Below are 15,240 nucleotides of genomic sequence, written 5' to 3' on the forward strand. Positions count from 1 at the left end.
TAAGAGAAAAAAAAAGTCGTATTTAGTACTACATATTCAATATGTAAAACTAAAGATATCACTTTAACAAAGTTGTAATTATATTTAATATGCCTAATTAAGTTGGGGATGGACCCTTTCTGGTGCAAAGAAAACAAGTGATAGTATTTTCTGACATGTTTCTTAAAGGATGTCTCTATTAACTGGGAAACTTCTTTAACATTGTAAGCAATGGATGCCACTGTACCACGTAAAGCATGTTTTTTTCTTTTTTGAAAACAAGAAACTGTGATGCCAAGTATAAATATCTTGTATGCCTTTATCATGGCATTTATTGCTTCCAATTATAGTTATTTATTTTCTGGTCCATTTCACCCTTTTCAAGACAAAGAGCTCTTCAAAACCCAAAAGTTATGTCTCATTTTTCTTTTTATTTCTGCCATCAGGTACAGTGCTCTCTCATTGAATAATATTGATGCTGAGCTAGGAAGCGTCTATGAAAACATATTTTTAACATTGTTTTATGTTCTGCAAGACATTGTTTTCTGTCCTAAGGCTCTTCAATATGTTTTTTGATGGTTCAGAACATTTCTGGTATACCTCTGAGTTGACAATTGTTTTCTATATTTTATAGAAGTAGAAATGTTTCTTTTAATATCATTTATCCCTGTTACTATAACTGACATGAAATATATCATTTAAAATGATACACATAATCATTCCCAGATTATATGTATTTTCTACTCCAAGTAAAATAAATTACCTATAACCATCGAGGGATATAAAAATGCATTTGTTCCATTTGTGGGAGGCACAGTGAAATATTTGACTATTATTGTATCTGTACTGAATTGTGCTACCATATCTGATTTATGCATTCGGCAAGCATTTATTAAACCACACTGTGCCACAATCTGCTAGGTCCTATTAATGCCAGTTACATTTTAAAAGTCAAAGATTTTCATGTGTATCCATTTTATGAGCCAAAGTTGTCATATGTATCTTGAATAATAATGCCATTTTTAAATGATAGTATTTATCTCTTTACTTAAAAAGAGATACCATGAAATCATTTAGTGAAGACCATAAATACTCTTATTATCACCTCTTATAGTTTATATTTAAAAGGAACCTGGTAACAGCAATCATGTCGTATAAATGTTCTTTAGATTAATTTCAAAGAGGATGCTTTTGTATTCTAATGTGCACTTAATTCACTAATTGAGATTCACTGATTCATTACCAAAATTCTCATTCCAGGCCCTCCAGGCCCTCCAGGCGGTCTACGAATAGAAGATATCCGAGCCACTTCTGTGGCTCTTACGTGGAGCCGTGGTTCAGACAATCATAGTCCTATTTCTAAATACACTATTCAGACCAAGACTATTCTTTCAGATGACTGGAAAGATGCGAAGACGGGTGAGTTTCATTTGTCTGACTAATCTGCACAGATTTTTAAATCAATTCTTTTATTGAGTATCTGGACTTCTTAAGGATTTCATCCTCTACCTTGAAGTGCTTTTTTATTTTTAAACTTTTTTTTTTAAGTATTCCAGTGTATTAGTAGTGAAGGAAACCACAAGGAATTTAGACGTTTCAAAACTTCAGGGGAAGAAGCAGTGGGTCTGTATCTATAATGGGAAAGCAAAGAGAGGCCTCCTGGCTTTCTAATTGGAGCTCTGTACAATTCTAAGTTTTATTAGGGGAAAAAAACACTTTAGGAAATCTTCTCTTTTTGGCAAATGACATCTATAGCTTATTATTTATTACCCCCCCTTTTTAAAAACAATTATATAGGTACTATAATTGTGTATTTTTAAAAAGCCACTTTGATTATAAATATTAATTTAAGCACCCAGTCCTTATTACCATAACCTTTACTCTTGAGAGCTGATCTTACCTGTTTGAATCTCCTCAAAATATATCTTCAAGGAAGTTTTGGATTTTAATTTTTTTCTTATATTAAGATTTCTAAAATTTGATCAGGAAAAAATCAAATGAGTGAGTGCCTTCCTGTGTCTGTAATTATTACCATTTTCCTTTGTCATACCTAGCCTATAACATCACACAGCAGTTTATCTTTTATAACATCAAAGAAGATATGTGATCCTTTTGATAAAATTACCTGCTTCTGTTTGTCATTTTGACATTATTTTTAAACAAACTTATAGTTGCTAGAGTTTCTTTTAGATACATAATGAAGACATATACATATGTACTCGGTTGTCATCAGAGGGGAGAAAAAAAGACAAAAGTGAATAAAATGTTTATGATTTTTATTTTTTTAAAGATTTTATTTATTTATTTGAGAAAGACAGAGTGCAGTTAGGCAGAGTGGTAGGCAGAGGGAGAGGGAGAAGTAGGCTCCCCGCTGAGCAGGGAGCCAGATGTAGGATTTGATCCCAGGATCCTGGAATCATGACCTGAACCAAAGGTAGCAGCTTACAACTGACTGAGCCACCCAGGTGCCCCTGTTTATGCTTTTTAAAAAATGAAAAAGGATTAATCCCAGCATATCCCAAAACTGCTCTCATTTTTGCCATGTTTTAAGGTAATGAGGTTTATTTGTATTGATCACTGAAAGGTTTTAATTTAGATTTAGTTTTCTTTAATAATTTATTCCTCTCATGGAAAATGAACCAAATATAAATTTGAAGCCTGTATGAGGGTTTACGTATATTCCAGTATTAATTGATTCTCTACATAAGTGTATAAAGTGACTTAGAAACAGGCAAATATTTCTATTATATTATGCTGGTAAGTGTAAGAGTTATCTATAAATATGCTTGGCAAAACAGACTATTTGAAAATTTACCTAAAAAAGCCATTTAGATGTTTGACAAACCTAAAGGGTGGGCAGTTTCTATTTCTCCAAAGACAATGAAAATGAATGATAATGATGAATCTATAGATAATATTGGATACCTAAACAAACTGACACTGATTCTAGATACTACTCTTAATCTCACAAAACAAACTGGGGGTTGCCGGGGGGAGGTGGGATTGGGAGAGGGGGAGGGGGCTATGGACATTGGGGAGGGTATGTGCTATCGTGAGTGCTGTGAAGTGTGTAAACCTGGCGATTCACAGACCTGTACCCCTGGGGATAAAAATACATTATATGTTTATTAAAAAAAAAAAAAATTTGGAAGGGGAGGCGAACCATAAGAGACTATGGACTCTGAAAAACAACCTGAGGGTTTTGAAGGGTCAGGGGTGGGAGGTTGGGGGAACAGGTGGTGGGTAATGGGGAGGGCACGTTTTGCATGGAGCACTGGGTGTTGTGCAAAAAGAATGAATACTGTTACGCTGAAAAAATAAATAAAATGGAAAAAAATAAATAAAAAAAAAGATACTATAGAACAAATGTGATAAATAAACACATTTAAAATTTTTCTTTGCTTTCACAAAGGAATAATAATTGTAATCATTTCCATTAATTATATAATATATGCTTACTGGTAGCTCAATTAAAATATACTTCTCATTAAAATATACATTATATGGCATCTGGGTGGCTCAGTTGATTAAGTAACAGCCTTCGGCTCAGGTCATGATCCTGGGGTCCCGGGAGCCTGCTCAGCAGAGAGCCTGCTTCTCCTTCTAATACTACCCCTTCTCATGCTCTCTCTTTCTCTCTTTCTTTCTATAATGAATAAATTTTAAAAATCTTTATGTATATAAATATAGTCCACTGGAAAGTAAGTTCCATGGGGATGAAGATTTTTTTAAGATTTTATTTATTTATTTGACAGAAAGAAACACATCAAGAGAGGGAACACAAGCAGGGGGACTGGGAGAGGGAGAAGCAGGCCTCCCACAGAACAGGGAGCCCAGTGGATGTGGGGCTTGACCCCAGGACCCTGGGATCAGGACCCATGCCAAAGGCAGACACTTAACAACTGAGCCACCCAGGCGCCCCGGGGATGAAGGTTTTGTTTTATTCACTACTCTATCCCTAGCTCCTAGATCAGGGCTGTTAATGCTCATTTATTAAATACATATTCACTGAGCCTCCATTGTATGCCAGAACCAGTCCTGAATGCTGGATATACACCTGACCATCCATAAACAAAACAGAGAGAGGAAACACACACACAGACACACCCCAATCCTGCCCTTGAAGCATTTACATTCTAGTAGAAAGATGGTGATGAACGAATAATGAATCACAGAACTCTACCTCTGAAATTAATAATACACTATATGCTAATTGAATTTAAATAAGATACAATTTTTAAAAAAGAAAAGAAGAAAAATAAATAAAATGTATAGTAAGTCTTTTGGTGATTAGTGCTAAAGAGAAACATTAGAGAAGTACAATCAGGCTGCAGGAATTGCATTTTAGAAAGGGTACTTCTGATATTAGTACAGTCATCCCAACTTTCTCATGGTTCCTGTTCACATATTGTATCTTTTTCAGCCTATTTGTATCTTTGAATCTAAAGTATGTTTTCTGTTGAAATGTATAGTTGCACCTATTTTTTATCTAGTCTTACAGCCACTGCCTTTAGATTGGATTCTATCCATTAACATTTAGAGTTATTATTTTTAGAGTTGGATTTATATCTGTCATTATATTTTTCCAATTCTGGGTGGCTCAGTGGTTTAAGCCGCTGCCTTCGGCTCAGGTCATGATCTCAGGGTCCTGGGATCGAGTCCCACATTGGGCTCTCTGCTCGGCAGGGAGCCTGCTTCCCTCTCACTCTCTCTGCTTGCCTTTCTGCCTACTTGTGATCTCTCTCTGTCAAATAAATAAATAAAATCTTTAAAAAAAAATTTTTTTGTAAATTCCAGTTAGTTGACATACAGTGTAATATTAGTTTCAGGTGTACAATATAGTGATTCAGCACTTCCATACCTCACCTGTGAGGCACTCCTTAATCCCCACCACCTATTTCGCCCATCCCGCACCTACCTTCCCTGTGGTAACCATCCACTGTATTTTTGTTTACTAAATGTTTTACTTGTTTTTGTTCCTTTATTCCTCCTTTATTGTTTTCTTTTGGATTAAATGAATATTTTCTAGTATAATATTTTAATTTTTTAAAGAATATATATAGTTGTTACTATGTATAATATATAAAATTATATATAAATAAATGAATTTTAAATATATATTTATTTATTTGATTGTTACTCTAGAGCTTGCCAGATATGTCTGAACTTCTTGGAATATAATTCATATTTTACTAACTTAATTTCAGTGAGATATAGAAATGTTACTACTAGAGAGCTCTTTTGCATCTTATCTCTTTTTTTGTGGTATGTGTCATTTTTATACATATTACGTATATATATATTATAAACCTGTTACTCTTCTGTTAATGTCTTCTGAAGAAGCTACAAGAAGAAAGGAAAGCAAGTACATATTTATAGAGGTTGTTATATTAACCTTTTTCTTTACCATTTTTGGTCCTCCTTATTTGTTCCTGTGAATTTGAGTTATCATCTTTACTCTAATATAGCTTTGCTTCCATCTGTCCGCTTAGATATTATCAAATATTCTACATTTCTATATGTTGTAGGCCCAATAAAAATTTTTATTTTATACATAAAATATATACAAAAATAATTTTATGTATAAAAATCATGAGGCAGAGTAAAATGATAGTTGATATCAGCCACCAAATTTGGTCATTCATTATGCAAATAACAACAGTGGCTGATGAGATGTGCAGGGGCTTGTAGGTCCTATAAGGAGTTTTGAAACAAAGGAACAGTAATCTGACTTCTAATTTGAAGGGAAAAGTCACTCACTAATGTATGGAGAATGGATTTCTGGAGGGCCAGAACAAGAAACATGGAGAACGGTTGGGGCATGTGGCAGGCGAGAGATGTCCGGGTAGGAGATGTCACCGGCTAGGACTCCTGCTGGGATAGCAGTGGGAACGGAGAGGAGTGGGTGAGTGTGAGATGTATTTTTGGAGTGAAAACAGAACTTTATAACAAATCAGGTATGGAGATTGAGGGAAAGGGCAGAATTGAGGATGATTCATGGGATTTTGGCTCTAACATTTGGGGAGAATATAGAAGCACTTACTGGAGAAAGAAGAGAGATTAAGTGCAAGTGACTTAGTTCCATTTTGGAATGGGTTCTCCATTTTTTTATTTCAACTGAATTTCCATCTAGTATAATTTTCCTAAGAAAATTTTTAAAATATTTCTCAGTGTTGAGGTTGCTGGAGTCAAAAACCTTCAGCCCTTGTATAGTAGAAGATTTTTTTCATTTCATATTTGTGATAATTTTTTAATATAAGTTCTAAGTTGTTTTTGAGCATTTTAAAAAATATCATTTCTTCATCTTTTTGCTTTCATTGTTTCTGATAAGAAGTCAAGTATTGTTTTTACTTTCTATTCCTGTATTATTTAATGTGTCCATTTCTCCAGCTGCTTTCAAGATTTCTTTTCATTTTTGCTTCTCAGCTTGATGAAAATATATTTGTCCTGATGGGGTTTCCTGGCAAGTTGGATCTTTGAGTTGATATCTTCCTCAACTTTGGAAATTCTCTGCCATTGTATCTTCCAATATTTCTTCTGTCTCATTCTCTCTTTCTCTTCTTGGTCTCTATTGCCATGCATGTTAGATTGTTTGATGTGTTCCATGGTTCATGGCTGTATGTGTGTGTGTTTTTCTGTTTGGGTAGTGTCTAATGACCTGTTTTCACTTTCATAGATTCTTTCCTCCACTACGTTCAGTTTGCAGAAAATCTCATTAAATGATTTTGATTTTGTATTTCTTTCTATTTCCAGGATTTTTTTTTGTTTCTAACATTAGGTTCCTTTTAATATTATTTACATGGTATTCCATAGAAATTTCTTATTTATTTATACAAGTTGTGCATCTTTCCCACTTGATACTTTTACATATTTATAGTAGTTATTCTATCATCCCTGTCTGATCATTTAACACCTGGGCCATCTTTAAGTCTGGCTCTATTGATTTTTTTTCCTTTGTTAAAAACGATTCACATTTCTTTGTTTTCTCATGTCCTGATAATGTTTTTATATACATTGTGTAAAAAAGAATAGTAGAGCCTAAATTGGATATTACTTATGCCCAGGAAAATGCATGTCATTTTGTCAATATAATCTGTAGTTGAAGTGGTCTGAGCTTTGCGGTTAGATTCAGTTCAGTAGAGACTGAGTAAATTTGAGTGTAAGATCAAAACCCTCTTACATCTGTAAGTTTTCCAGCCTCACCATCAGACTTCATCTTGCTCTTCTAGCCTGTCTCTCACAGAGGGTTCTTTCAGCTTCCCTTCTTTTGCCCCAGACAGCTGCTGTCTGATAACTAGTCTAAAACCCAGAGTTCTTGGGGGTGGGAGATGTTCTCAGTTCTCCTGTGTTCAGTCAAACCTCAGCAGACCCAAAGCACTAGTCTGTCTCTGGGGAAGCCGATCTGTCTTTGCTGTCCTGCCACTCACCTAGCCACGCATGCTCACATGCTTATTCAGTAGAAGGTCTGGAGTGCATGAAGCAGGATCTCCATTTTCCTGCTTTGCTCTGAGACTTGAGCAGATCTGAGATGTCTGTGCCTCAGAAGGAGGTCTCTCTTGGCTCTCTTATCTTGCCCCCAACTTTTTTGAATATACCTGGTAAAGTCCTACAAGAAAGAATTGGCTCATGGGTACAGATGCTCCTTGACTTGGGGGCTCCCGGGGATTCAATATAGCCATGACAACTTATACTTTGTCTTTAAATATCTGTGAGAAGTTTAAGTGTTTTCTTCTTATGAACATGAATGATTATTTCCCCCTCTCCCCATTGCTCTACCTATGATAAATTTAGTTCATTAGACCTCTTCACAAACTCAGCTCTCTGACAGGCTCTGGAAAATGATTATTTTTTAGATTGTCTTACCTGTTCCTTTTATTAGTTTTGTAAGTAAAGTTCTCTTGTGTCAATATCCTAAGTGGAAGTGAAAAATACTTTTTGCAATAAATGGAATCATGTAGTTCTTTATTTCTAGTGGTGTCCACTACAAATGGAAAGTGTGGAACTAAACTACATTTTATGAAGGTAATTATTTAAGGTGTTCAATAAATATTTCTCAAAGATATAAAGTTTCAGCAGTACAAGGATTACATTTAGAATAGTGAGATGAAAGAATAGACTGTATAGCTTTAAAACAATCTACTATAAATATTACTTCTCTTGGAATTTCTAGGGGATAGGCAGCCGAAATTTGATGCCATTCTCAGGGTTCTACAAGATACACAGATAACATTTAGAATGTTGTGTTTGATTCTATGCTGCTACTTAGAGAAGGAAAATTATAGAATATTGTTGGTGGCAGGTTATGTGTATGGAAAGGGACTGAACAAAAAGAGAGCCACAAACTATGCTATGAAATCAATTGGGAGACCCAACCTGGGATATGGTCTCTAAACCGAAGGAGAAAAATGTTTTTATATTTAAAATTCTATTGTGTGGAAGCCTAGAATTATAAATTAACATCTTAGCACATAAGTATTTCTCTGGACTTCAGATTATTTCCTTAGAATAGACATTTTGGAAAAATTCCTTAGTGTAAACATGCTTAAACCCATGAGCTATACTAAAAAATTACCCTGTGGAAAGGTAGAAAGAGTTTTTAATCCTGCCACTAGTATATGAATATCTCTTCCATCATATCTTTACTTATTATTTAGTATTTTTAAAATTCTTTTCCACATTGATAGGTTTTTAAAAAATGGGGGAAGAACCCCACTAGGCTCATTGTAGAGTACTTACTTTTTAGAATTTCCTATTTTCTTTTTTGCCTTTCTATAGCTTCAGTTTTTGTTGTTCTTATTTCAAATATGAATTTCTGGGTTTTCATGAGGCTACATTCAAATTTTCCTTAGAGAAGAATCAATGAGTCATATCTTCTGGGATGCCAGAAGAGATCCCAGATTCTTTTGCTGCAGAGAACTTTGCCAAATCTATGGCATCTTGCAAAGTTCTGCCAGAAGACCTGTGGGTTGGGTCTAGAGATGCTAAGGTAACACAGAACCAGTGAGAAGTCTTTAAATGCCCTTTTCTGTTCTCAAACACAGAGCTGCCTTATCAGTTAGAACCTCTGAGTGGGTTCTGGATAATGTTAAGTACTTGGGTTTTAGATTGAGAGGAAAAAAGCTAAAGGTTCTGAGTGTATTTTAATTCTAAGGAAATGCCAGGATTCACTAGGCAACTTCAAACAATCCAGAACAGGTGGGATTACACTGCCTACAGGTTTTCTTGAAATAATTTGTGTTGGTTTTTTTTTTTTTTATTAAATTTATTTATTTTTTTTCAGCGTAACAGTATTCATTGTTTTTGCACAACACCCAGTGCTCCATGCAATACGTGCCCTCCCTATTACCCACCACCTGGTTGTGTTGGTTTTTTTGTTTTGTTTTGTTTTTTGGGGTTTTTTTTTGTTTTGTTTTTTTGTTTGTTTGTTTGTTTTAGTCCTGAGGTCATTCTGGCTATTTCTGAGGCTTTTCAAACAGCTAGTCCCTGTGGTCTGAAGGCAAAGTGCCATCAGCATGGTTGCCAGGCAACTAAAGCAGTATGAATTACTGGCCTTCGGATACACATGAGGCTTGCTTCTCTTTTCCTCCAAAGAATAGTCAGAATTGTTTTATTCTGAGGCTTATGAACTCAAAGTATTTGCAAATAAATCTATGGATTACTGTTTATGGCTGGTTGTTAAAATAAGACCATCTCAAGTGGGTCTTTTGATCTGAGTGTTTAAAGTAAGGAGCACATCTCCTGCTCTATATCCCTTTTTTTTTTCATATCATACTCCTTTATTTCTAATGTGTATTTTATCTTCATACCATTGCTGCTTCCCTTAAAGAGAGTCATTATACTTTTTTAACAGTTTTATAAATTTTTTTTATTTCTTATTTTTTTATAAACATATAATGTATTTTTATCCCCAGGGGTACAGGTCTGTGAATCGCCAGGTTACACACTTCACAGCACTCACCATAGCACATACCCTCCCCAATGTCCATAATCCCCCTCCCCCTCTCCCAACCCCACCTCCCCCCAGCAACCCCAGTTTGTTTTGTGAGATTAAGAGTCACTTAGGGTTTGTCTCCCTCCCAATCCCATCTTGTTTCATTTATTCTTCTCCTATCTCCCTAACCCCCCACGTTGCATCTCCATGTCCTCATATCAGGGAGATCATATGATAGTTGTCTTTCTCCGATTGACTTATTTCACTAAGCATGATACCCTCTAGTTCCATCCACGTTGTCGCAAATGGCAAGATTTCATTTCTTTTGATGGCTGCATAGTATTCCATTGTGTATATATACCACATCTTCTTTATCCATTCATCTGTTGATGGACATCTAGGTTCTTTCCATAGTTTGGCTATTGTAGACATTGCTGCTATAAACATTTGGGTACACGTGCCCTTTCGGATCACTACGTTTTTATACACGTTGTGTAAAAAAGAATAGTAGAGCCTAAATTGGATATTACTTATGCCCAGGAAAATGCATGTCATTTTGTCAATATAATCTGTAGTTGAAGTGATCTGAGCTTTACGGTTAGATTCAGTTCAGTAGAGGCTGAAGGAGAGAGAAATACAAATCTATATCCCTTTCATTGAGATTTACACTCATCAGTAAAGCCAAGATTTAAATAACCATCAGGTTGATCCCCAGTATATTTTTTGTTTGTTTGTTTGACAGAGAGTAGCCTCTGACAGGCTTTCTACAGTTAAGATCTAATTTTCCATATTGAAATTACCTTTAGAAAAAATGTCTGGACTCCAATCTGACCCACTTAAAACGCAGGAACTTGAGACCCCAGTCCTGATTCTTAGCACTTCCCTCTGTGGTGCAAAGTACACTCCTCTCTTTCTGACTCTAGGAATAATAAATGGGTTGCAGAGAACTTGGCCGAAGAGAGAGGACACAAAGTCCCTCTGTTCCTGACTGTTCTCCATTTGGCTTGGGCATGAATCTGCTTCCAAAGCAAAGCTGAACCCTGCTCCCAAATTCTCTGTGTGGGTGGTTTTAGAAAAATAAAATATATCCAGTACTTCCTACCAGGGGGAAGATGGCATGGGGTAAAAATCCATTTATAAGGATATTTAGTGCCCAAATAAAGCAGATAAAAAATTTATAATTGATATAAAACTGTAGCAGTGGAGAAGAAAGGATCCACTCACAGAGCGGGAAAGGGATTAAGTGGGTTGAGACAAAGTGTATTTTCTGACAAGATAATTTATGGGCTGAATACAGGCACGAGAGCCATAGAGTATTGGGTATTTTGTGGTGGGGCAAGGTAAAGGAAGGCCCCCCCTTATCTTTCACCAGTAGCCTACATGATTCAGAGATGAAGAAGACTATAAAGTGATTGAAATACACAAGACTGTGCTTCTTGCATTGAGATGTTACCTACTCTAAATAAGCATAACTTTTGTATTTTCATTTGTTACAAATATTTAATAAGTAGTACTACTTTCAAAATACTATGTTAGGTATACTAGACCCAGAGAAGTCCAAAACATGTGTAAGAAGTAGAAGAAACATGTGTACGTTCACAGGTGAACAAATAAGTGGGAGGCAGAAGAAATATTTTTCGTGTGGGCTGACTATATCGAGATTGGAGCTGGGAAAAAAGTTAAAGAGAAAGCAAGCTTTTAAGTCCTATTCTCTTTATGTGGTGAAACAAGCCAGATAGAAGAGCTACTTTTGGTTCTAGATACATTTTTCTAAAATGAAAATGTTAATTTTTTTTTTTTTTTTTTTTTTTTTTTTTTGCTAAGTCTGTCCTCCTTCTTAAATAGATGGTTTTCTTTAGAGGGTATTATAAATATATACCTAAACATATTTGTTTTGGAAATTTATTTTCTCACAAGTTCTGATGTTAATGTATATTAACAGGAATGATTATAATTAGTTTTGTTCTAAAAAGAGCACTTTCCATGCCTTTAGCAATCCTGGTAGAGAATTCTATCCTTAACTTACCAGTTTCAAATTCTTCCCTAACCATTCAGAATGTACATTCTAGAAGTCTATCTCTCCACATGCACTCTTGCTTCCCCTTCTGAGAGCCCTGAGCCAACAGTTTCTCACTGGTATTTACCTAATGGTAGTGACTCCAAGGGTTTTTGCTTATTCTTCCTTTCTTCATCACAGTCATTAAAATCAAGGGACTGACAACGTCACCTGAAATCCAAAGCCCACCACTAAAGGAGCCCCTTTGACTTTTCCTTCTTTACCTTTCACAATTTCTCCAAATAGTTTCTGTGGTCAGTTACGACTTTCTAGTCTTTGAACATACCCCTGATCTTCCATTTATTTGGGGGTATTTTCATACTGGATCCTCACTTGGGCTCCACATCAGTCTATCAGCTGCAGCTTCCACTGTACATCCATTTGGCTCTTGTTTTGACACAGCCTACACTTGCCCATACCTGCTGACTGCCAAGCTACTTGGAAAAGCCTGAGGTAGCCTGACCATCATGAGAATACCACACTCTTGTCAAGAGAGACCGTTCGGAGTGCTTCCAGCCTTTCCATTCCTCAGGCATTTATTTTTTGTTCTCTTTTTTTAAATTTATTTATTTATTTTTTTCAGCATAACAGTATTCATTGTTTTTGCACAACACCCAGTGCTCCATGCAATACGTGCCCTCCCTAATACCCACCACCTAGTTCCCCCAACCCCCCACCCCCGCCCCATCAAAACCCTCAGGTTGTTTTTCAGAGTCCATAGTCTCTTATGGTTCGCCTCCCCTTCCAATTTCCCTCAACTTCCTTCTCCTCTCCATCTCCCATTGTCCTCCATGTCATTTGTTATGCTCCACAAATAAGTGAAGCCATATGATACTTGACTCTCTCTGCTTGACTTATTTCACTCAGCATAATCACTTCCAGTCCCGTCCATGTTGCAACAAAAGTTGGGTATTCATCGTTTCTTTCTTTCTTTCTTTTTTTTTTTTATAAACATATGATGTATTTTTATCCCCAGGGGTACAGGTCTGTGAATCGCCAGGTTTACACACTTCAAAGCACTCACCATACCACATACCCTCCCCAATGTCCATAACCCCCTCCTCATCTCCCAACCCCACCTCCCTCCAGCAACCCCCAGTTTGTTTTGTGAGATTAAGAGTCATTTATGGTTTGTCTCCCTCCCAATCCCATCTTGTTTCATTTATTCTTCTCCTACCCCCTTAACCACCCATGTTGCATCTCCACGTCCTCATATCAGGGAGATCATATGATAGTTGTCTTTCTCCAATTGACTTATTTCACTAAGCATGATACCCTCTAGTTCCATCCACGTTGTTGCAAATGGCAAGATTTCATTTCTTTTGATGGCTGCATAGTATTCCATTGTGTATATATACCACCTCTTCTTTATCCATTCATCTGTTGATGGGCATCTAGGTTCTTTCCATAGTTTGGCTATTGTAGACATTGCTGCTATAAACATTCGGGTACATGTGCCCCTTCGGATCACTACGTTTGTATCTTTAGGGTAAATACCCAGTAGTGCAAATGCTGGGTCATAGGGTAGTTCTATTTTCAACATTTTGAGGAACCTCCATGCTGTTTTCCAGAGTGGTTGCACCAGCTTGCATTCCCACCAACAGTGTAGGAGGGTTCCCCTTTCTCCGCATCCTTGCCAGCATCTCTCATTTCCTGACTTGTTAATTTTAGCCATTCTGACTGGTGTGAGGTGATATCTCATTGTGGTTTTGATTTGTATTTCCCTGATGCCGAGTGATGTGGAGCACTTTTTCATGTGTCTGTTGGCCATCTGGATATCTTCTTTGCAGAAATGTCTGTTCATATCCTCTGCCCATCTCTTGATTGGATTGTGTGTTCTTTGGGTGTTGAGTTTGCTAAGTTCCTTATAGATTTTGGACACTAGCCCTTTGTCTGATATGTCGTTTGCAAATATCTTCTCCCATTCTGTCAGTTGTCTTTTGGTTTTGTTAACTGTTTCCTTTGCTGTGCAAAAGCTTTTGATCTTGATGAAATCCCAGTAGTTCATTTTTGCCCTTGCTTCCCTTGCCTTTGCCGATGTTCCTAGGAAGATGTTGCTGCAGCTGAGGTCGAAGAAATTGCTGCCTGCGTTCTCCTCAAAGATTTTGATGGATTCCTTTCTCACATTGAGGTCCTTCATCCATTTTAAGTCTATTTTCATGTGTGGTGTAAGGAAGTGGTCCAATTTCATTTTTCTGCATGTGGCTGTCCAATTTCCCAGCACCATTTACTGAAAAGGCTGTCTTTTTTCCATTGGACATTCTTTCCTGCGTTGTCGAAGATTAGTTGACCATAGAGTTAAGGGTCTATTTCTGGGCTCTCTATTCTGTTCCATTGATCTATGTGTCTGTTTTTGTGCCAGTATCATGCTGTCTTGATGATGACAGCTTTGTAATAGAGCTTGAAGTCCGGAATTGTGATGCCACCAACTTTGGCTTTGTTCTTCAATATTCCTTTGGCTATTCGAGGTCTTTTCTGGTTCCATATAAATTTTAGGATCATTTGTTCCATTTCTTTGAAAAAAATGGATGGTATTTTGATAGGGGTTGCATTAAATGTGTAGATTGCTTTAGGTAGCATAGATATTTTCACAATATTTATTCTTCCAATCCAGGAGCATGGAACATTTTTCCATTTCTTTGTGTCTTCCTCAATTTCTTTCATGAGTACTTTATAGTTTTCTGCATATAGACTCTTAGCTTCTTTGGTTAGGTTTATTCCTAGGTATCTTATAGTTTTTGTAAATGGGATTGACTCCTTAATTTCTCTTTCTTCTGTCTTGTTGTTGGTGTACAGAAATGCAACTGATTTCTGTGCATTGATTTTATATCCTGACACTTTACTGAATTCCTGTACAAGTGTTCTAGCAGTTTTGGAGTGGAGTCTTTTGGGTTTTCCACATATAGCATCATATCATCTGCGAAGAGTGATAGTTTGACTTCTTTACCAATTTGGATGCCTTTAATTTCTTTTTGTTGTCTGATTGCTGAGGCTAGGACTTCTAGTACTATGTTGAATAGCAGTGGTGATAATGGACTTCCCTGCCATGTTCCTGACCTTAGCGGAAAAGCTTTCAGTTTTTCTCCATTGAGAATGATATTTGCGGTGGGTTTTTCATAGATGGCTTTGATAATATTGAGGTATGTGCCCTCTATCGCTACACTTTGAAGAGTTTTGATCAGGAAGGGATGCTGTACTTTGTCAAATGCTTTTTCAGCATCTATTGAGAGTATCATATGGTTCTTGTTCTTTCTTTTATTAATGTGTTCTATCA

The 15,240-nt window shown here is 36.5% G+C and overlaps 1 protein-coding gene across 2 annotated transcripts in view; it reads left to right on the forward strand.

The window, feature by feature from the left end:
* CNTN1 (contactin 1) overlaps positions 1-15,240 on the forward strand; it is a 364,883-nt gene that overhangs the window by 274,039 nt on the left and 75,604 nt on the right. For both annotated transcript variants that reach the window (XM_046011118.1, XM_046011117.1), the window contains one exon: positions 1,240-1,398. In XM_046011118.1, coding sequence (XP_045867074.1) covers positions 1,240-1,398 — 159 coding nt within the window. The remainder of the gene's footprint in view (positions 1-1,239; positions 1,399-15,240) is intronic.

Source organism: Meles meles, chromosome 7, assembly GCF_922984935.1.
Source record: "Meles meles chromosome 7, mMelMel3.1 paternal haplotype, whole genome shotgun sequence".
Classification (NCBI taxonomy): Eukaryota; Metazoa; Chordata; class Mammalia; order Carnivora; family Mustelidae; genus Meles; species Meles meles.